At 43.4% G+C, this 24,380-nt stretch overlaps 1 protein-coding gene across 2 annotated transcripts in view; it reads right to left on the bottom strand.

Moving 5' to 3' along the window:
- The window catches only part of CACNA1I (calcium voltage-gated channel subunit alpha1 I), a 737,039-nt gene that overhangs the window by 38,277 nt on the left and 674,382 nt on the right, over positions 1–24,380 (bottom strand). For both annotated transcript variants that reach the window (XM_073644335.1, XM_073644336.1), the window contains exons 30-31: positions 23,318–23,638; positions 8,856–9,002 (exon numbers count right to left, since the gene is read on the bottom strand). In XM_073644335.1, the coding sequence (XP_073500436.1) occupies positions 8,856–9,002; positions 23,318–23,638 (468 nt within the window). The remainder of the gene's footprint in view (positions 1–8,855; positions 9,003–23,317; positions 23,639–24,380) is intronic.

The raw sequence follows: 24,380 nt of genomic DNA, 5'->3' as shown, positions 1-24,380 counted from the left end.
GGTGCAGACGCTCCTCATGGGCCTGTCGCTCAACTCTCTCAACCTCTCGCTCAGCAGCCACTTGGTCAGCTTGCGCCTGTCGCTCAGCTCTCTCAGCCTGGGCCTCTCGCGCAGCTCGCTTCTGGAATTTCAGGATCAGCTGCAGTCGTCCATCACGATCGTCTGCGGTGAGCAGCTCCAAGGCCATCTGCTGGCAATAACAGGTGAGACCCCTGCAGCAGCGTCACCCGAGTCTTGGCTGGCTGACCCATCATCTGCTGTCGGACTGGCGCATTGCAACAGTTCAGCAATCATTTGGGCCTTGTTTTTGCACATGGGGTCAACAGCTCACAGAGGGCAGTGAGAGTGACCTTCGACTGCTGGGTATACCAGGGCTCTCCACGTGTAGCCATTATTGCCAAATAAAAGATAGGACAGAAAAACAAGAGAAGGGAAGGGGATGCAACTGCTACACGTGCAGTAAAGTCTCAGATAAAAAATATTTAAACACTGAGTCTGATTTCTTAAAATTTTGCATAGAATTCTCACAAGAACCATGCAAGTTTTCAGTGACAGGAATGATTGCACAATCCAGCCACTGATGTTCTGTAATATTCCACAGCTTGCCACCAATTTGTCAGGGTTTCGTCAGGGATTCGCGAGCACACGATCCTGACTACTCACTATGTAGCTATCGGCAAGTGAGCAGAAAGCGTATGGTGTCACACCTTCGGATTCCAACACATGAAATATGTGTATACGCCCCAACTAATTTCCTGCCAGCTTCACGATTGCACAATTAATATTATTAGCTGCCACCACCGACCAAATTTGAAATATAATGCAGGCCTGGCTGGACGCCTGCTTTCTGGTAGCGTATGGCTTCAGGGGAGGGAACGATTACAGAGCAAAAGAAACAGAACTATTACATTTTATATTTAATCCAAAAGGGAGGCAGTGTTTTGGATAAATAGGCAAGATTTTACAAAAGGGGACATTACAATACAGAATATACAGTTACACAAAATAAACCGGATTAAAGAAGAAACTTACTATATCGTTCGCAGAGACAACTCAATATAGCTGGAGGGAAGACACTCCACTTGATCAGAGCGTTCAGCGAACGCAACCCCTTGCTTATGATACATATACTCCCGGCAATGAGTACTCATCCATCATCCGTGGATTCTTTTGTGCTTAAGGGGAGACCTGCCCACAAACCCCCTGGGATTACATCACGGGGCTGGTCTCCAGCCTTCATATTTTTATTAGAGTACCATTTTTTCCGTTATGAATTTTCCTTCCTTTAGAGACAACACATGACATAGTTGCGGTCTGCTATTTTGTTACTTTTGCGCCACAGCCCCCCAGAGGGGCTTACAGCGATGGGAAAATGTCCATATTTTTCCTTAGCTGACCCTGACACCAAACATATGGGCCCCATTATTATTAAAATTATGGAACTTCCAATATTCCATATTTCGGGTCGGCTGCCAGACCTGTTAAATTCACTTTGACGTCCCGGAAATAAAGTTTCCTCAGCTAGATGTAAAGTGCCGCAGGTCTGTGTCAGGGGAAAGCACACTCGCATTCTAATTGGGTTTGTAGCACCTTTCTTTGTGCCAGCATCGGTCCAAGACACTTCTGCTGTGGGGGATAATTTGCATCGGAGCAAATGGTCCAGGTGTCAGATCATGGTCCTTTGACAAATGGTATGGGGAGGGGGATGAAGAGGGGTTTCAGGGAAACAGAGAAATCCTTAATATTTTTCTTAATATCTCCATGACATAAAATATAAGGGAATTTTTGCTTATGTAATTTGCCCTTATCAACAGATGAATGTTGTTGTGCTCTTCCTTTTCGCACCACTACGAAATCCCTACATCAGTCCATAGACACTCACTACTGATGGTGGCTCGGGCGCTATGGAAAGAGAAAGACCCTCCTTCAATTTCACTCTGGTTCTCCAAAGTCATTGACATCATGCATATGGAAAAGTGACCTCTTCCTTACATGACACATGATATTCTGTAAAAACTGGAGCTACTGGATGGAATTTCAACAATCTGCAGAGTAGAGAGGCATCTTCAGAAACTTTTCTTGAAAGACCCTCTGTGGAGATACTTCTGTTTTTTCTTTTGTACAAGAAGCAAAGGTAAATGTTCACACAAAGATTTCTTACAGCACCCTGTCCCCTGTGCCCCATTTTTTTTACTTTACCTCCTTTGTTCTTTTCTCTCTCTCTGCTCTAATTTCCCCTCTATTGCTATATTCTTTTATCTCATTTTGGAGCTAGGCCAGCCCCGTTTTTCATTTATGCATTAGCAGTAAAAATAGTCATCTAGCTCTCCATGCACACTATTCTGGTCTTGTGCCGAGTCAGAAAATACTATCATGTAGCAAGCACAGGACCAGAAGTGAACATGTTTGGACTTGGTAGTAAAGCAGTTACCAGAGGATCAGGGCCCCTGGCATAAAGGAACAATATTAGTTAAACATTATAGAACTTATTATTTAAAGCTAATTTATCGGGGGTTTTAATATTTTGTTAGGCTGCACAAAATCTTTAAAAACAGATTGACTTTAAATTGGGACCCTTGTAAACATGCTGTGTCTAGTATTGCAGGTTAGCCTCATTTAAATATTTTGGGTGGACATACAATATCAAACACAGCAGAAGACTGCATTAAAGGGAACCTGTCATCAGGTTTTCCCCATATAAAGTATGGCCACCACCTTTAAGGCCTCTGTATTCTAGTATGCTGTTGTGAGGATTCCTGTTGTACTTTTACAGTTTGACCACTAGTGGCTGCTATTGTTCACCTTCATATTGTGCGGCAATTCCACCTCTTACCATTAGAGGCTGATGATGTGTACTGCAATTGCCCTTTACTAAGATGGCAGATTTTGAACCTGTGGAATCCATCTTGTTTCCTGTTTGGGCCTCATTGCTTGAGTATTGTGTCTAGCTGTTTAGTGTACTTCAGTATCAAGCTCCTTGCTCTGAGAACTATCTTAACCAGAGTGTTCCCACTTCTCTATGAATTGTTGTTACAACTCCTACTTGCAAGAACTTCTACTTTCTGACGTTTTTTGCTCGTGTTCCTCCGGCCACTGGATTCCAGCAGTGCTACAGCAGTATCATAACAGCTGTGTATAACTTCCTTATCCTTTCTGCATAGTACAAAAAATAGCATTTAATATATCCCCATACGGCACGGTCCGGTCCTACCTTACTTCGGTGTCTCCTCTCTTCTTACAATCACGGTCCTGCTCCCCTGCTTCATGTGGACGACGGCAGACAGTGTACCCCATCGCGTACCTGCGCAGGTGCCCTTCTCTCTGCCCTGCTCTTGGCAAAGCATAGTACTGTAATGCGCATGAGCCGGCTTTACTTCAAAGTCATCGGCGCTCTTTGGCCTCTCCAACCACATGCACATTAAAGTAATTTGCTCTGACCACAGCATGGCAGAGTGAAGTATGCCTGTACAGGAGCGTGATTAGGGGCAGTGTGTGGATGACATAGGATGCATCATCCACACTAATCAGGAAAGGAGGATGGTGAAGACAGGAGGCGCCTGATCAACACCTTAGGTTCCCATTGCACCAGACCACACTGTATGGGGGTTATAATAAAAGTTATTTTTTTGTACTATGTAGAGTAGACTGGGGACTTACATATGGCTTACTAGAACACTGTAAAAGAGACCTTGAAGGTTGTGGCCGTACTTTATATTGGGAAAACCGTGTGATAAGTTATCTTTAACAATTATGAGATAAGTTTTTATATAACTTACAACATGGCCAAAAAGTGACAAAGCTCCAATCTATGAACCCAGACTTAGAGTTTACAAATAAATGGTGAAGTAAGTTAGGAAAAATAAGGCATGTCTCTCTTCTGTCAGTGAGTTTTGCTGGGAGTCCATTATACACAGCAATGGAGTATTTTGACACAGATCAATGATCCCTGGGTGAATATCTGTCTCCATTTACTTGTCAAAAATTGAGCAGCCTAAATGACACTTGTTTACAAAAATCCGACCCTAAAAAAAAAAATTGCATGCTTCAGTCTCCTGGAGTGTGCAAAAGATATATCTAGATGTGAGGGATTTTGATGAACCTTCACATTGTATTGTGCACCAGAGGAGATTGTAAGCTCTGCAGAGCAGCAGGGATACACATTATTTGGAACAAATATATGCTTAGGACGTGCCTGCAGGAATAGGGAGGCTTGATCTGCACAACTGAGGGCCGGTTGACATTTGTATTTCTCTTCCTCAGAGAGCTTAAAAAAGTCGATATAGGTAGCTTATGAATATTGTATTATAATTTAACTAAATGCAAGCACCATCATTGGGAATACGTAAAAAATTAATTGCATACGATTTCTTCACATAACATTGGTATTGGAAATGCCCCACATTAGCCATGGAAATATTTGGGATGGACATTAAAGTTTATTCCTGGAGCCAAGTGTTTAAGTACCATAGGCAGATCATGCTGCTCCTATGGGCCCTTCTGGAGAGGAGGCCCAGTTCTGGTTGGTTTCATCATTGCTTTTTTGGTGGTTCCCATTGCCAAGTGTAAACAGGCTGGAAATTATCCGGCAAACTAGCAAAACGTGCGCTCGTCGGGTGAAACTATTTCTAAATCATTGTTCTCTGCAGCAAATGTCCTGTGCTGCTGAGAACAAAGCCAGGATCTATTACTGATCGTTCTGTGCTCATCAAATGAGCGGTCAGCCTGTCTAAGCAGACTTTTATATGATTGACCAATGGCAAACATGTAGTTGATCGGCAATTATTTAATAGCCTCCATTGGCCAGTGTAACCGAGCCTTAAAGGGGTATTCCCATCTCCAAGATCCTATCCCAATATGTAGTAGGTGTAATAATAATAATATTAGCAAATGCCTTTAATTAGAAATGTAGTATCGTTTTTCTGATTCGCTATGTCTCTTTCCTCATGTGCAGGTATTGCAGGACCTTAGGTATCTATGGTTACGACCACTAGGAACTAGCTAACTGTCACTATATCAGTGGTTGCAACCATGGATACCCAAGGTCCTGCAATGCCTGCACATCAGGAAAGAGACATAGCAAACAGAAAAACTATACTACATTTCTAGTTGAAGTTATTTGCTATTATTATATTATTATTATTATTATTATTATTATTATTATTATTATTAGAGCTACTACATATTGTCATAGAATCATGGAGATCGGAATACCCCTTTAAAGAGTGAGGAATTGGCCCAAGGTTCGTGGAAAGTTATTTTAAGAGGTGCCCACCTTTTCTAGGTGACAAAATGAATATCATAATAGGGGTCCATTTTTCTCTCTGATTTGTGGCCCCCCTTATTGTCTCTAGGTTATGATCAGAACGTGCCCATTGCTAAACAGAGCATTTCAAATCAACAATTATGGTACATGAAGGAAACTTGAGTTTTACGGCTTCATTTAAATAAATATTCTCAAAAATGCTTCTCTTAAACAAGATTTTACTGATGCCGTGTTTTCAGCATATATGATGGTGCTAAATGCAGCCTATAAATGGAGATGAGAAGACTGTGCCGAGCTCAAGTGAAATATATGTAAATGATCCATGAGCTGATAAGAGACATGATTTTGACAGAAAATGTGAAACTCTGGGCAGAGTAATAAAGAAAATAGCATCATTAAGTCACTTGCCATAAAAAATGTCAATTCAAGTAAGTACGGGTATGACCTTGCTCTGTTTGTCTCAGAAGAAAAATCTTCAGTATTTCTGCATGAAATTTCTATAATCAGATATATCAACTGTAACTGAATATTTTTTGCCTTGACGCTCCTGATTCTTCAAATTTTGATACATAGAAATATCCAGAATGCTAGGCTGCCGGTACAAATTGTTAAAGAGTTGTAAAAGGACCGACATCATCTTACCTATACAATATTCAGTAATACTTATCCCTAATTGTCTTCTAAAATCTATAAACGACATTAGATTCAAAAAAACTAAAACCCGAAACTACCGTAAATAGGAGATAAAAATATGTCTACTTGAAACTAAAGATATTTCCGGGCTGTGGTGCACGACTGTTGTCCGGAACTTGAGACTGCAGTGCCATTTACTGAGGAGAGCAGAAGTTCATTTCTCTTTTCTTTCTGAATATACACCAATATGTCTAATTTTACAGTTTCTGTAGCATATTCATGTGGGCAAAATAGAAAAATGGTGGAAAGAAAGACAAGACATCCAATGTCTTGGAACCTTCTGGATTTTTTGCTGGATGAGATAGTCTCATGTGAACTGCGACATTTTGGTGGCAGTCACATAGTTATTGTATCGGGCTAGGTCAAGGAAGGCAAAAAATGTTATGAATATTGCTAGGCAAAAAGTTTTATGGAGGTCAGCTTGGCTTTCTACTGATATCTATTCTTGATAGAAGAGCAGGCAATCCTGTGCACTCCTTGAGAAAGCCATTGGTGTATGGCAGCTTTCTATTGAACTAATACAAAGAAATGAAAAGTCCGAAACAAGATTTTTTTCTAAAAAATAGTACAGGCAGATGGTGCAATGAAACTTCAACCAAAGCCCCCTTCACACGTACGCTTAAAAAAACGTACATGTGAGACGGTCCATTTTTACTATTCGTGTGGTTTTACGTTGACCGTCCGTGTGTACCATCCATGTGCAATCCGTGTGTATGTGTGTAACATCCGTGTGCCTTCCATGTGTCATTCATGTGACACGTACCGGAATAGACTGCAGAATAGAAATGACAGATTTTTTTGTGTTAAAAATGTGAAAATATATAGATGACAGAGAGATAACAGATAGATAAATAGGTATCCATCACATATATAATTTGTGCCTTGTGTGTGTAGCTTACTACATATGTATTAACCTAATAAATAAATTTAAAAAATTAACGTAGGGTCCCCCCATTTTTGATAACCAGCAAAGTTAAAGTGCACCTATCAGCAGGATTGTGCTCAGTAAACTACATACACTGTCAGGTGGGTGACATTACACTGATTAATATGATAGCTTGGTTAATGAAAGCCATCCTGTGGTTCTTGTGTAATCTTTACTTTCAGTCTGGAGATAATGATATGCTCGTGCTTCGGGGTGGCCTGTGAGGTGGCGCTCTATCTGGTGCTCAGCTTACATATTCATCTGCATGCTCTTATGACAGCTTACTGATCGTTCACTGACCTGCCTCCTATTTTACCTAGCCCCGCACTACTAGATGCATTATGTAAAATAGGAGACAGGTCAGTGAATGATCAGGCTGTAACTAGTGATCATTGCAAGACAAGTGGCCCCATATTACTCTTTCTCAATTTTATCTTTTTTTTCAATTCAGAGCTGCAATCACAATGCTTCTGGCCATTGACAAGTTATTGTATCAGACACATTGTCTAAATGTGTAGCTGATCTAATATAAGTCAGTAGAGGAGGGAGATAGTTTTCCTTGCATGAAATTATTTTACTGGTGAAAAGACATTTCCCAAAATCATTGGAGCAAGCTCTCTGCATACACTAAGGATGTGTTCACATGTCCAGTAGTGATCAGTTAGAATGGATCCAGCAGCAATCCGTTGGCAAAAAAGTTGTGCAGACACAACTTTTAGTCCGTTTTTAATTAACTGATCTATTCTGGATCCGTAATGTTAATATTGAAGTCTGTGGAAAACGGATCTGTTAATTAGCCATCCATTTTTCTTTCATTTGTAACCGATCCATTGTTTGCTTACTGAATCTAGCAGAGATCACTTATTTAAAAATGGGCTAAAAAGTTGTGTCTGCACAACTTTTTGCCAACAAATTGTTGCTGGATCCATTCTAACTGATCAATCCTGGACATGTGAACACAGCCTAAGGATCATTTTGGATTGGCAGAAGAACAGCTTGTAAATGAGCTCCAGTTGATGATTGTGCTATTTATCTACCTTTCTCATAATAATTAGCGATGAGAGGACACGTGCAAGTTCAGGTTCTGGTACCTGACCTTTATTCCAAAGTTTGGTTCAGTTGCCAGAACTGTACCCGAACTTGAACCAAAACCCAATTGAAAACAATGGAGGCCTAAACTTTGGGTCTGGGTAAGAAAAAATACTCTCTCTCTGCAATGTTCGGAGTTCCGGGGAGAGAGAGGGGGAGAGATGTCAAGCTCAAAAGTTCGGATCCCCATTATTTTCAATGGGGTTTGGGTTCTGGTTCAAGTTTGGGTACAGTTCTGGTACCTGAACCGAATTTTAGAGTAAAGTTCGGGTCTTGTACCAGAACCCAAACTTCCACAGATCCGCTCATCCCTATTTACTAGCAGCATGAATTGACAGGCTGTGGATCTAAAACCTGCACTTTCTATCAGTTTACCCTGTAAATATATTTCAAAGCAGATGCATGAATTTTTTTTAAATCACATGCATCATCCTGGTGCAGTAAAACAGAGAGGATTTTCTGCAATCAGATATGCAATGGATAATCTGTTGTGTTTTCGCACCTTAGTCTAAAAGATTCAAGGAGTTTTCAATGATTGTTCACTTATTGCCCATGATGATCATTTGGCTATCATTGCTCCCTATTAAAGGACCTTATGAGCAGAAGGAAACTCTGGAAGATTTTACATTTGAAGACTGCAGAATTGTGAGTGCAGCTCTGGACTGTGGCATAGTACAAAAATAATGAAAGGAAAAAATCCACAACAAATGGCATTAAGAGAGGTGAAATAATGTGACCTATTACCGTATTCTAAGCAGGGCTCTCCTTACATCCAGCGCAAAAAACAAAATAATTTATTGACCTAAAACCAAAGAAGTGAACTATATAGTTCTGGTCTGTACTTCGCGATTAGAAACTAGAAAAGTAACAAGAGCTACATTTTACCTCTTGCTTATCGTGGTTGCACTTTTCACACACGGCTGGTGAAGAATAGTGATGGAAAACCGACCCGGAGAGATTATCAATTATCATTAGTTCTCCTTCAAATGAATCCTTGATTATCAAAGAAACGCTGTCCAGCCACAAGTTCTCCTAGGAAAGATAACAAGGTGAGATACAGTAGTGTTCAAAATAACAGCAGTCCAATATGACTAACCGGATCAATCACTGTTTTTGTATACATTATATTACCACATGTCAAACAATTTACCAGTTGGTGCAGTAGATACTAAGAAAACCAATAGATTCAGAATTCATGATCTGCAGGTTTTTGAGTCTGTGTATTTGAATAATTAATTGAAAGGGGGTGTGTTCAAAATAATAGCAGTGCGGAGTTCAATTAGTGAGGTCAATCATTCTGTGAAGAAACAGGTGTGAATGAGGTGGCCCTTATTTAAGGGTGAAGCCAGCACATGTTGTACATGCATTTCTCCTTGAAAGCCTGAGAAATATGGGTCATTCGAAAAATTGTCCAGAAGAACAGCGTACTTTGATTAAAAAGTTGATTGAAGAGGGTAAAACTTATAAAGAAGTGCAGACAATGATAGGATGTTCAGCTAAAATGATCTCCAATGCTTTAAAATGAAGAGCAAAACCAGAGAGACGTGGAAGAAAATGGAAGACTACCATTCGAATGGACGGAAGAATAGCCAGAAAGGCAAAGGCTCAGCCAATGATCAGCTCCAGGATGATCAAATACAGTCTCAAGTTACCTGTGAGTACTGTGACAGTTAGAAGACGCCTGCGTGAAGCTAATCTCTTAGCAAGAAGTTCCTGCAAAGTCCCACTGTTAAAAAAAAGACATGTACTGAAGAGGATACAATTTGTCAAAGAACACATCAACTGGCCTAAAGAGAAATGAAGAAACATTTTGTGGACTCATGAAAGTAAAATTGTTCTTTTTGGGTCCAAGGGCCAGAGACAGTTTGTCAGACGACCCCCATACTCTGCATTCAAGCCACAGTACACTCTGAAGACAGTGAAGCATGGTGGTGCAAGCATCATGATATGGGCATGTTTTTCTTACTATGGTGTCGGACCTATTTACCGCATACCAGGGATCATGGACCAGTTTGCATATATTAAAATACTTCAAGAGGTCATGTTGCCTTACACTGAAGAGGTTATGCCCTTGAAATGGGTGTTTCAACAAGACAACGACCCTAAACACACCAGTAAACAAGCAAAATTTTGGTTCCAGCCCAACAAAATTGAGGTTATGGAGTCGCCAGCCCAATCCCCGGACCTTAATCCGATATAACACTTGTGGTGTGACATCAAAAATGCCGTTTCTGAGGCAAAGCCAACAAATGCCAAAAAATTGTGATATGTAGTCAAAGCATCATGGGCTGGAATAACAGTTGACAGGTGCCAGAAGTTGGTTGACTCTATGCAACATAGATGTGAAGCGGTTCTAAAAAACTATGGGTATACAACTAAATATTAGGTTAGTGATTCACAGGAATGCTAAATCCTCAAAAAAAAAAAAGAGTACACATTGTGAGTTTGTAAAGACAAATGCAGACACTGCTATTTTTCAGAACAGCCCAATGTTCATTTTTTGTTATTTTCTGTAAAGTAGTTAACATTATATACATTTCTCTTCATGTTTTGAATTAGAAAACAGTGTGCAATGTTCCCAATGCATGGAAATAACAACCAGTCTAAAGATTTTGTGCTCAACTCATGTTTTTGAACACACTGCTATTATTTTGAATACAAAAGACTACATCATTAACGATAAAAAAAAATTTGCATACAACATGGACAATCTATCTATACACTGCATACGGGAAATGAACAAAGTTTAAAAGTGACCAATATCCGTTGGATAGGCAGTAACTTCCCAATCGCTGGGAGTCCAACCATTGGGACCCCCACCAATTCGGAAAACGGGGGCTCCGAAGTCCCCCATGTGAATAGAGCAGAGGTCGTTAATATGCATGTCTGCTCCATTCATTCTTAATGGGACCATCAGAAATTGCTAGGAATAGTTTGGATGGTGTTCGGCACTCCCATTAAGAATGAATGGCGTGGAGGTGGTAATGATCGAAAACTGCTCCATTCACACGGGGCTGTTCAGAGCCTGGTTTTCAGGAATGGTGAGGATCCCAGCGGTCACATCCTCAGTGATCAGGAGGTTATCCTCTATCCCATGGTTAGGGGATAATTTGTAAACTTGGTACAGACCCTTTAATGGAAACATGTGAAAAGAGTTTTCCTATATTATACCGTGTATTATTAGGTCATGCCATCACTTTATAAGACCCTCTACTGATCCTGAGAATGAAAGGATTGAGTTATGGATTTAGACCTTCACTGTTTTCCTTGCACAGCGGTGCATCGGCCACCCACAGTGCAGGAACTACAGAACTGCCCCATTCAACCTCTGCAATTCACGTATACCGTAGACATCAAGTATTGGTATGGTAATAGGACTTGTCATTAAAAGCCTTCTCATTAATTATTGCTAGGGTTACTAGCGAAATCGATCACTTGTAGCATTCTTTGTATTGAAGACCTCATTTGCCATAGATTTGTCAGACAATGTATTATACCACTCAGATAGGAGTCTATATATAGTGTTTTTTGTGGCAGATCCTCCTGACGTCAGATGCACAAGAAGAAGACAGTGATTCACTGCTCTTCATAAAAGTCAGTGTTCATGTCATTCCTAAGTACTAGGTGTATTTGTGAACTGCTGCACTTCATCTCTGGTCCATAGATAAAAGGAGAAGTCACTGGATAGTAGGTTTCAGCAGTCTAAGAGTTTAATGTTAACCCTACAGGAGCAGGCCTTGAGCGCCACAGTCAGTAAGATTTAAAATATATATAAAATAATGAACAGGGTGAAAATTTATTACAACTGCACAACTATTGCTGACTCCTCCTATATATGGTCCTATGGGTATAATACTAACTCCACAGGTCCTTACTTCTAGGATCTTACAAGAATAATACTGACTCCACAGGTCCTTACTTCTAGGATCCTACAAGAATAATACTGATTCCACAGGTCCTTACTTCTAGGATTCTACAAGAATAATACTGACTCCACAGGTCCTCACTTCCAGGATCCTACAAGTATAATAATGACTCCACAGGTCCTCATTTCTAGGATCCTACAAGAATAATACTGACTCCACAGGTCCTTACTTCTAGGATCCTACAAGAATAATACTAACTCCACAGGTCCTCATTTCCAGGATCCTACAAGTATAATAATGACTCCACAGGTACTCATTTCTAGGATCCTACTAGTATAATATTGACTCCACAGGTCCTCACTTCCAGGATCCTACTAGTATAATACTGACTCCATAGAGCCAAACTTCTAGGATCCTACTAGTATAATACTGACTCCACAGGTCCTTACTTCTAGGATCCTACAAGAATAATACTGACTCCACAGGTCCTTACTTCTAGGATCCTACAAGAATAATACTGACTCTACAGGTCCTCACTTCCAGGATCCTACTAGTATAATACTGACTCCATAGAGCCTCACTTCTATGATCCTACAAGTATAATACTGACTCCACAGGTCCTCATTTCTAGGGTTCTACATATATAATACTGACTCCACCGATCCTCACTTCTAGGATCCTACAAGAATAATACTGATTCCACAGGTCCTTATGTAGCACCCTGAGGATTCGGCTGCTACAGGGGTATTGCACCTCAACCCAGAGGTGTGATATTCCACTCCCGGGTAAGGATGGAGTGTGGAACTGAGCTCGGTAGGCTGCATGCACTACACACATCCCATTTCCGAGGAACAGACCGACGGTACTCCCACTTAGAAATGTGCAGGTACGACCGAGTCTGTTCCTGGCTGGAGTGGGAGGGGGGTGGTACATCCCAAGTAGTGTAGGGGCAGATAGGGGGAGCAGCCTGGGTAAAGATAGGAGCTCATTGGGTGCTGGTCACCTGAGCTCACACATAGAGGGTGTATATAAGGTGGGCACCATCAAAGAACAGGGTCAGTCTGTGAGTCTTTGCAGAGAAGTCAGAGGAGGAAGAGGAGCAGAGCAGTCCCAGAGAGAGAGAGAGGAGAAAGCCAGAAAGACCCAGAGGGGGAAACAGAAAAGGAACTCTGAGAACCCAAAGTCCATCAGCGGGTGAAGAGTTGGCATTAGGGTACCGGAACCCAAGCTGGTGGGGGCAAAAACACACCCTAGCCAGAGACCGGAGGCCGTGGGCAGCGTCTGCCACGGCCACCCACCACATCCACCCCGAAGGCATACCACGTGGAGGGTCAGGGAACCCAAGGCCAAGGGTCTCCCAACAGAAGGCCCGAGGGAGCTGGACCTGGGTGGATCACTAGTGGGGACGGCCAGAGAAAGGACAGAAGGAGAGCTCAGGGTCACGCTCCGGACTCGCTTGGGGGTTGGCTGGATCCAGGACCTGGTGGATGCAGCACGGCTCGGGAGGTCACTTGAAGCTGGAGTGACCGGAACATCAGCAGTGAGTAAATACCCTAAACTGCACAACCCGACTCTGTCTTCATTTAACACCTATGCTGCACCACCACAACCCCCATCCTCTGCACCTGACCCCCTGAGGCTATACCCCACCCGTTGGGGGTTATACCACCAAAAGCTGCACCTACACCATCAGCCTCAGCGGACCCTGCTGCAGCGGCGGCCATAGTGACCGCAATACAACGGGTGGCGTAGTCGACAATAAAGAACTTAATAACATCTGTAGGACTGCCACATACAACTGAGTTTGACACCCTGGGCACGGACCGGGTCACAGCCACTCGGAAGACTACAACTCCCATCTGATCCGGCTCCGGATATTCCCCCTAAAGAATATGGCCCAGGGGGCGCGTCAACTTTGGCGTAGTCGGCAGGATTACGTGCCCGCAACACCCGGGTACTGCGTGCCTGAAGAAAAGAACAAGTTTACCTCAAAAAGAAGTCTCCTGCCGGTTCCGGAGGGTCCCCGCCATCGGACTCCATCACAGGTCGATTCCCGCCGGTTGTCCGCCATTAACAGCTTTTTCCCGCCATCTGCAGAGTTTCCCGCCACTGGGAGACGATTCCCGCCATTTCCAAAGGTTTCCCGCCTTGGAAGAGCGGACGCCATTATGGGCGTGCCAGAGGGTGGTGAGAGGCCGCCTCCCATCGTGGGCCAGGACCGAAAATGGCGCCAAAAGTGGAAACCGCCCCCACCAACAGAGACTGTGATGCTAGAGGTGTCTGTCAGCGTGAAAGAACAGCCCCTGGAGCTGACAATCACCAAGTGGCCCCGGGACCGCCCTCGAGGTGGGAGGAGACGAAAGGAGAGAGCGAAGATGGGTGCCGCCTGGAGCAGTCTGGAGCGAGCGCACCCGGAGGCAAGAAGCCTGGAGAAGAGTATCGGAGGAGCTTACCCGGAGATGGCGAGAAAGCAGAGCAGCACCGGCCCGCTGGCCAGGAGCCTGCTGGAGACAACTGAAGGAGAGCAGAGCAGCACCGACCCGTTGGTCAGGAGCCTGCTGGAAACAACGACCCCACTAGGCCTAGTGGAGGTCCTAGCACAGCTTCCCCGAGACCGGGAGTGTGCACAGACCGCTCTGGAGGGCCTCGCAAGGAGGATGGCCCGGGTGCAGCGAGAGACGTTGGCGGAGTGGAGCCGTGAGATGGCCCAGCAGACCGAGACCTGTCAGCGGAGCACGCCACCCGAGACGAGGAAACAGACCGCCTCTGAGGATGGCGCGGGAGGATTGAAGGCCGGAGACGGCGCCGAGAAGGGAGCCGAACGAGTGGAAGCAGGTAAAGGGGACGTCTATACCCCAAACCGGGAAACCGCGTACCTGCCCCAGCTCCCCGTCGCAGAGCCCGAAGTCTATCCTGCCGTGCCCGTAACCGCAACGTCACCGCCACAGACTAGGCCTCAACCGGAAGCCGCAGCCGCGACCCCTGTGACGTCACACGCCTCGACCTCGAGCGTGACCAAGCAGGAAGTACCACCAGCCTGGTCGCAAGGCCTAGTACCCCCGGGCGCCGCAATACCAACAGCGCCCCCTACCTCCGCGGAGCCCCCGGCCTGGTCGCAGGGCCAAGTAGCACAGGGCGCCGCCGTCCTTACGGTGCCCTTTACCTTCCAGATACCCCAGGCCTGGCCGCAAGGCCCGGGCAACCCGGGCGCTAACACCACCGCGCCCATAAGACCAAGAGTGCCGCATCTGGGAGAGGACCTGTACGCCCAGCATACGTGCCCGGATGGGCAGCCATTTATATGGCCACCGGAGTTCCACCATCCCCGACTCCGGAGAGAGAGACCCCTGGATGAACCCCTGATCCCGGCTCCAAAGCCCGTAAAGAGGATCTCGCCCCCGCTAGCAGAAGCGCAGTTTGAGTGGGACCCCACCGGAGAAGATCTCATGGGGTTCACTCAAGAGACTCGGGCAGCTGCAGCGGAGCGTGCTGAGTGCTGCCGCCAACAGCTCGAGGACTTTGAGAGGGAGAGGAGAGAGAGGCGGGTCCGGGAACAGCAAGCTCAAGTAAGGAGCGCGGAGCAGAAGAGCCGGGCCAGGAGAGACCCCCGTGCAGCGCATAGTCCCCGCACCACCGGGACTGTGATAAAGTTTAACATGCAGCATGGGTGGGGCTTCATCCGAGACCACCGCACCCTAGGCGACGTCTTCGTGACGAGGAGAGACGTTGAGTCCCACCTACCGGAGGGACACAGAGGTCGTGACCTTTACATCGGGGACGAGGTCACCTTCACCCGGCACAAGTGTGCCAAAGGACCCTACGCCCTCCATGTGCATCGTCTGACGGAGGAAGAGCTGCGGTGTGAGGAGGAAGAACAAGAGGACCCGGATGGGTCTGAAGCCAAAGGTAACCATAAAGCAAGAGCAGGAGGACGCCGTCGTTAAGTACAGCGAAGCAGAAGTGTATATAGTTGCCCGTCGGGGCACCATAAACTGAAACTGAAACTGAAACTGTTACTGTTGCTAAATATAGTCCCCGTTGGGACCAGCAAGTGTGAACTGTTACCCGTTTAACCCCTAAATCCCACTGACCGAGGACTGAGAGCGGTCATTCCTCCCCAATACCTGGCCGAGGACTGAGAGCGGCCACTACCCCTGTATATAGTTGCGCGTCCTAAAGCGCCCCCTACCGGTTTTATAGGAAAACCAGTTTTCTAGAGAGACTGTCGCACTTTACCCGGTCACACGTTGCACAGTGACCGGAGGAGGAGCCAGAGGCGACGAGAATGTTTTATCTGCTAATATATGTTGTTTTATATGTTTTATATGTTTATGCAAAAATTTGTATGTTTTTGGTGTTATGTCTTACAGCCCGAGGACGTGCTGTGATTTACCAGGGGGGAATGTAGCACCCTGAGGATTCGGCTGCTACAGGGGTATTGCACCTCAACCCAGAGGTGTGATATTCCACTCCCGGGTAAGGATGGAGTGTGGAACTGAGCTCGGTAGGCTGCATGCACTACACACATCCCATTTCCGAGGAACAGACCGACGGTACTCCCACTTAGAAATGTGCAGGTACGACCGAGTCTGTTCCTGGCTGGAGTGGGAGGGGGGTGGTACATCCCAAGTAGTGTAGGGGCAGATAGGGGGAGCAGCCTGGGTAAAGATAGGAGCTCATTGGGTGCTGGTCACCTGAGCTCACACATAGAGGGTGTATATAAGGTGGGCACCATCAAAGAACAGGGTCAGTCTGTGAGTCTTTGCAGAGAAGTCAGAGGAGGAAGAGGAGCAGAGCAGTCCCAGAGAGAGAGAGAGGAGAAAGCCAGAAAGACCCAGAGGGGGAAACAGAAAAGGAACTCTGAGAACCCAAAGTCCATCAGCGGGTGAAGAGTTGGCATTAGGGTACCGGAACCCAAGCTGGTGGGGGCAAAAACACACCCTAGCCAGAGACCGGAGGCCGTGGGCAGCGTCTGCCACGGCCACCCACCACATCCACCCCGAAGGCATACCACGTGGAGGGTCAGGGAACCCAAGGCCAAGGGTCTCCCAACAGAAGGCCCGAGGGAGCTGGACCTGGGTGGATCACTAGTGGGGACGGCCAGAGAAAGGACAGAAGGAGAGCTCAGGGTCACGCTCCGGACTCGCTTGGGGGTTGGCTGGATCCAGGACCTGGTGGATGCAGCACGGCTCGGGAGGTCACTTGAAGCTGGAGTGACCGGAACATCAGCAGTGAGTAAATACCCTAAACTGCACAACCCGACTCTGTCTTCATTTAACACCTATGCTGCACCACCACAACCCCCATCCTCTGCACCTGACCCCCTGAGGCTATACCCCACCCGTTGGGGGTTATACCACCAAAAGCTGCACCTACACCATCAGCCTCAGCGGACCCTGCTGCAGCGGCGGCCATAGTGACCGCAATACAACGGGTGGCGTAGTCGACAATAAAGAACTTAATAACATCTGTAGGACTGCCACATACAACTGAGTTTGACACCCTGGGCACGGACCGGGTCACAGCCACTCGGAAGACTACAACTCCCATCTGATCCGGCTCCGGATATTCCCCCTAAAGAATATGGCCCAGGGGGCGCGTCACTTACGTCTATGATCCTACAAGAAAAATACTGACTCCACAGGTACTTACGTCTAGGATCCTACAAGAAAAATACTGACTCCGCAGGTCCTCACTTCCAGGATCCTACAAGTATAATAATGACTCCACAGGTCCTCATTTCTAGGTTTCTACAAGTATAATACTGACTCCACTAGTCAGCATTTCTACATATACACATCACCTGATCTTCTTAATCCAATAAGCATTCAAGTTTATATAGCTTAGGGTACGGTCACACTATCAGTATTTGGTCAGTATTTCACATCAGTATCTATAAGCTAAAACCAGGAGTGGGTCATAAATGAAGAACTGGTGCACTTGTTTCTATTATACTTTTTCTCTGATTGTTCCTCACTTGGTTTTGGCTTACAAATACTGATGTGAAATGGTAGAAGCCAATAGAAGGTGTTACACATTTCATGAACAACTTTTTTTTATAAAGGTATATGGGTCACGCAGTTTTCAAGTCTCTTTGTATAGCAACTTAACTCATCTTATACAACCCAGACTAAAGTCATGAGCAGTTATTCTAGCATAATCAGCACTAGAAATGAATGAATTGATTCAGAAAAAAATCTAATTTGTATTGAATTTTAGGAAATTTACTGGACTTAGCAAATTTAAACAATTTTAGATTCAATGCCTGCTGATATTTTACACAATGGTTAGGATTACATCAGTCAAAGAAAGCTCATATGACCTAGATTGTGCCTTCCCCATAACGCTTTGCAGCTATCACATCACATAGTATTGTACATCCTTTCATAGACTGTATAAAAGCCAAAGCAGGGAGTGCAGCTACCTTTTTGGGGTAAATCTGTTTAGTGAGAGGAGGCCACAACTCAAAGCTTAGCAATAAAAATAGGTAGAAAAAGCAAAAAAAACCCTCTGAATATACTGTACAGATGTGTGTGACAGAACAGCAGTGAATAATAATTACCATCAGTTTATCATAGCCAAATATGTGGAGATCACTTTAACAGTACTAAGGGCTCATTCACACATCAGTTTCTCACAAACAAGTGCTATCCATCATTTTCACGGAAAGCACTCATATTCCTGACAGACTATGGGGCTGTTCACATATCTGAAAAACCCAGAAAGATGAGAGGTATACTATGAAAGCAGTGATCACCATACATAAATAATCATAAACTAATATGGAAAAAAAATAGAATATACTGTATATATAAATTTTGTTGGAATAAATACAAACACATCAATGACACAAAATACATTAAAACACAAATAAAAACTCAATGGAAACCCTCAATGAATGAGAGCCCATCCACTATAAAAACCATCCTGCAAAAAATAGAACATCAAAGGTCAAATAGGTACCAATATACAGTACAAACCAAAAGTTTGGACACACCTTCTCATTTAAAGATTTTTCTGATTTTTCATGACTATAAAAATTGTACATTCACACTGAAGGCGTCAAAACTTTGAATCAACATATGTGGAATTATATACTTAACAAAAAAAGTGTGAAACAACTGAAAATATGTCTTATATTCAAGGTTCTTCAAAGTAGCCACCTTTTGCTTTGATGACTGCTTTGCACACTGTTGGCATTCTCTTGATGAGCTTCAAGTGGTAGTCACCGGAAATGGTTTTCACTTCACAGGTGTGCCCTGTCAGGTTTAATAAGTGGGATTTCTTGCCTTCTAAATGGGGTTGGGACCATCAGTTGTGTTGTGCAGAAGTCTGGTGGATACACAGCTGACAGTCCTACTGAATAGACTGTTAGAATTTGTATTATGGCAAGAAAAAAGCAGCTAAGTAAAGAAAAACGAGTGGCCATCATTACTTTAAGAAATGAAGGTCAGTCAGTCCGAAAAATTGGGAAAACTTTGAAAGTGTCCCCAAGTGCAGTTGCAAAAACCATCAAGCGCTACAAAGAAACTGGCTCACATGAGGACCGCCCCAGGAAAGGAAGACCAAGAGTCATCTCTGCTTCTGAGGATAAGTTTATCCGAGTCACCAGCCTCAGAAATCGCAGGTTAACAGCAGCTCAGATTAGAGACCAGGTCAATGCCACACAGAGTTCTAGCGGCAGACACATCTCTACAACAACTATTAAGAGGAGACTTTGTGCAGCAGGCCTTCATGGTAAAATAGCTGCTAGGAAACCACTGCTAAGGACAGGCAACAAGCAGAAGAGACTTGTTTGGGCTAAAGAACACAAGGAATGGACATTAGACCAGTGGAAATCTGTGCTTTGGTCTGATGAGTCCAAATTTGAGATCTTTGGTTCCAACCACCGTGTCTTTGTGCAACGCAGAAAAGGTGAACGGATGGACTCTACATGCCTGGTTCCCACCGTGAAGCATGGAGGAGGAGGTGTGATGGTGTGGGGGTGCTTTGCTGGTGACATTGTTGGGGATTTATTCAAAATTGAAGGCATACTGAACCAGCATGGCTACCACAGCAACTTGCAGCGGCATGCTATTCCATCCGGTTTGCGCTTAGTTGGACCTTCATTTATTTTTCAACAGGACAATGACCCCAAACACACCTCCAGGCTGTGTAAGGGCTATTTGACCAAGAAGGAAAGTGATGGGGTGCTACGCCAGATGACCTGGCCTCCACAGTCACCAGACCTGAACCCAATCGAGATGGTTTGGGGTGAGCTGGACCGCAGAGTGAAGGCAAAAGGGCCAACAAGTGCTAAGCATCTCTGGGAACTCCTTCAAGATTGTTGGAAGACCATTTCCCGTGGCTACCTCTTGAAGCTCATCAAGAGAATGCCAAGAGTGTGCAAAGCAGTCATCAAAGCAAAAGGTGACTACTTTGAAGAACCTAGAATATAAGACATATTTTCAGTTGTTTCACACTTTTTTGTTAAGTATATAATTCCACGTGTGTTAATTCATAGTTTTGATGCCTTCAGTGTGAATGTACAATTTTCATAGTCATGAAAATACAGAAAAATCTTTAAATGAGAAGGTGTGTCCAAACGTTTGGTCTGTACTGTATATGAGAGCCAACTGGCCCAAAAATATCTCTGATGGTCAATACCCCACATAGGCCAAAATAAGTTCAGGAAAAATAAATCCTATCTTATTGATGTGCAAGATTGAAATGCATAGTAATTTTAGTCTCTTATACAACAATTTTCAAACAATTATAACCCAAAAGGAGGATGCCAGATGAATATAAACAAAGACCAAATAAAGCCTAATAAACATGCAATGGTTTGTAAGCACTAGAACAATTCTAAGCTTCCTATTCAGCCACCAGGTCTAAGAGTGGATTATAAATACAAGGCAAATACCCACAGCATATCCTACATAGGCAAAACCTATCACTGATACCAGAAACCAGGATAGTGTGGATGGACTGTCAGTACCAAACGCGTGTCGCCACTCACAGTGGCTTCATCAGGTGGCTTCATCAGCACTGACAGTCCATCCACACCATCCCGGTTTCTGGTATCAGTGATAGGTTTTGCCTATGTAGGATATGCTGGGGGTATTTACCTTGTATTTATAATCCAATCTTAGATCTGGTGGCTGAATAGGAAGCTTAGATATGTTCTAGTACTTACAAACCACTGCATCTTTATTAAGCTTTATTTGGTCTTTGTTTATATTCATCTGGCATCCTCCTTTTGGGTTATAATTGTTTGAAAATTGTTGTATAAGAGACTAAAATTACTATGCATTTCAATCTTGTACATCAATAAGATAGGATTTCTTTTACCTGATCTTATTTTGGCCTATGTGGGGTATTGACCATCAGAGATATTTTTGGGCCAGTTGGCTCTCATATACAGGTGCATCTTACAAAATTAGAATATCATCAAAAAGTGAATTTATTTCAGTTCTTCAATCCAAAAAGTGAAACTCATATATTATATCGAGTCATTACAAACAGAGTGATCTATTTCAAGTGTTAATTTCTGTTAATGTTAATGATTATGGCTTACAGCCAATGAAAACACAAAAGGCATTATCTCAGTAAATTAAAATAATTAACAAAAACACCTGCAAAGGCTTCTTAAGCATTTAAAAAGGTCCCTTAGTCTGTTTCAGTAGGCTCCACAATCATGGGGAAGACTGCTGACTTGACAGATGTCCAGAAGGCAGTCATAGACACACTCCACAAGGTCTCAGAGTTCCAATTTTCATTTGGAAATCCAGGTCCCAGAGTCTGGAGGAAGAGTGGAGAGGCCACAATCCAAGCTGATTGAGGTCTAGTGTGAAGTTTCCACAATCAGTGATGGTTTGGGGAGCCATGTCATCTGCTGCTGTAGGTCCACTGTGTTTTATCAAGACCAAAGTCAGCGCAGCCGTCTACCAAGAAATTTTAGAGCACTTCATGCTTCCCTCTGCCGACAAGCTTTTTGGAAATGGAAATTTCCTTCTCCAGCAGGACTTGGCACCAGTCCACACTGCCAAAAGTACCAATACCTGGTGTAAAAACAACACTATCACTGTGCTTGATTGGCCAGCAAACTCACCTGACTTTAGCCCCATAGAGAATCTATGAGGTATTGTCAAGAGGAAGATGAGACACCAGACCCAACAATGCAGACGAGCTGAAGGCTACTATTAAAGCAACCTGGGCTTCCATAACATCTCAGCAGTGCCACAGGCTGATAGCCTCCATGCCACGCCGCATTGATGCAGTAATTGATGCAAAAGGAGCCCCGACCAAGTATTGAGTGCATTTACTGAACATACATTTCAGTAGGCCAACATTTCGGATTTTAAAAACATTTTTCAAGCTGTTGTTATAAAGTATTCTAATTTACTGAGATAATGACTTTTGTGTTTTCATTGGCTGTAAGCCATAATCATCAACATTAACAGAAATAAACACTTGAAATACTGTAGATCACTTTGTTTATAATGACTCTATATAATATATGAGTTTCACTTTTTGTATTGAAGAACTGAAATCAATTAACTTTTTGATGATATTCTAATTTAGTGAGATGCACCTATATATTGGTACCTATCTGACCTTTGATGTTCTATTTTTTGCGGGATGATTTTTATAGTGGATGGGCTCTCATTCAGTGAGGGTTTCCACTGAGTTTTTACTTGTGTTTTAATGTATTTTGTGTCATTGATGTGTTTGTATTTATTCCAATAAAATTTATATATACAGTATATTCTCTTTTTTTCCATATTAGTTTATGATTATTTATGTATGGTGATCACTGCTTCCATAGTATACCTCTGTTCCTTCTGGGTTTTTCATATGTGTATTTGGTATGCTGCATGTAGATCTCAAATATTAGATGGTGCCCTCCATTTATGTTTTTTGCTGTTCACATATCTGATTTTTATCCTCAGGTCAAATGGTCCATACAAAATTGCGGAGACATATCTGATTTTGATCCGATTGTCAGATCAAAATTGAAAATTCAAGTCTATGGGTCCATGAAAAAAAATCTGACAGCACTTGGATGCCATCCATATGCTGTCCATTTTTCACTGACCGATAGATAGGAAAAGATGGAAAAACTTTTTTTTACTAAGTGAAAAAAACTGATTAAATTCTAACCAAATTTTGAAGAAACTGATGAAAATCACTGATGAAACTTGATCCCTTTTTTTCTCGTATGTCAAAATAACTGACGTCTGAATGAGGCCTAAGACTGTGTTTGATTTAATGGGCTTGAAAGGAGTTGGACAAGTTTCATTGGAGACCCCAGAGTGGTACATACATTTTTTTGGAAAAATTTGCCGAAGTTGGCGAATTCAAATTTCAAAAGATCATCTGTATCTATATAGTGTATACACCTGTTCAAGGTTTCTAAAGTTTCGTTCAGATACATTGTGTGAAATTTCACTGCTGAGAATAATCTACACCCAATCGAATACCCAATCCTGCATTATTTACCTGAGCTGGGGAAAAGCACCTCAAGTTACGATGTCCCTCTGTAGCCGGTCTTCCGCCGCGTCCTCCATTATCAAGAGGAGAAACAGGTGACGTTTGAGAACAAAGACCATGAGCCAACTCCATCTCGATCTCAGCGTCCAGCTCTGCGTCCTCCTGTGCTTCTTTATTGCTGTCATCCAGGTGCTTCATTAATACTGCAACCACCACATTTATTAGAACGAACTGAGCTGTGAGCACAAAGCTTACAAAGTACAGAGGGGAGATAAACTGGAGATTGCTCAAGCAGCTGCGGTCATCATTGGTGCAATCACGGAGTGTATCCTGCGTGCAGATCAGAAGGAATATCTAAGAATCCCAGTAATTCATTGTCACAAATAGATAAAACAGTCGCTGTTGCAAACAGATTGAAATATTTTACTAAATACAACAATTTCCCATGTGAATTCATATCAGTATTATGGTCAAGAACTCAATTATAGCAATGTAACAACAAGATCACAGGCTTAATTAAGGTCCAAGACACACAAGGATATTTTTAACCTAAAGTAGTCTTTATTCAAAATTATATATGTATAATAAAAACAGTGATAGCAAAAATATCAGATTGCAACTAAAAAAGCAGGGATACATAACGTAATCATCTGGCAAAATACCAACTGAATGTCGATAATATCTACAGTGTCAAGGTTGTTTTTGGTCAATCTTTCATTTAATCACATAAATTAAGCATCGTTATAAGAAAGTTGGTACTATACAGGTAAAGTTTAAACACAAGTTAGTTTAACCCCTGTAAAATAGCACTTATACACACTGTTCAATGAAAGTTACATCATCTGATGCCAATGAAAGAAATCTACATGGTAGGCTGTGCAGAGCTTCACCAGCACTAGTGCTATATGCCTGTTTGTTCTCGTGGTGTGCATGGGTAGAATATAACCCACCATTGAAAGGGTATAAAGAAATATAAGAATATAACCTGCTGTTACTTACAGATGGAAGCAGATGAAATGTTCTCCCTGCCACCCCAAAGGGCGTTTCGCCCTTTTTCTTTGTCAGGGGGCGT

The sequence above is a fragment of the Phyllobates terribilis genome, unplaced genomic scaffold (genome assembly GCF_046119375.1).
Source record: "Phyllobates terribilis strain yellow unplaced genomic scaffold, ASM4611937v1 Scaffold_8__6_contigs__length_399053987, whole genome shotgun sequence".
NCBI lineage: Eukaryota > Metazoa > Chordata > Amphibia > Anura > Dendrobatidae > Phyllobates > Phyllobates terribilis.
This window is presented reverse-complemented; position numbering and strand designations above follow the sequence as displayed.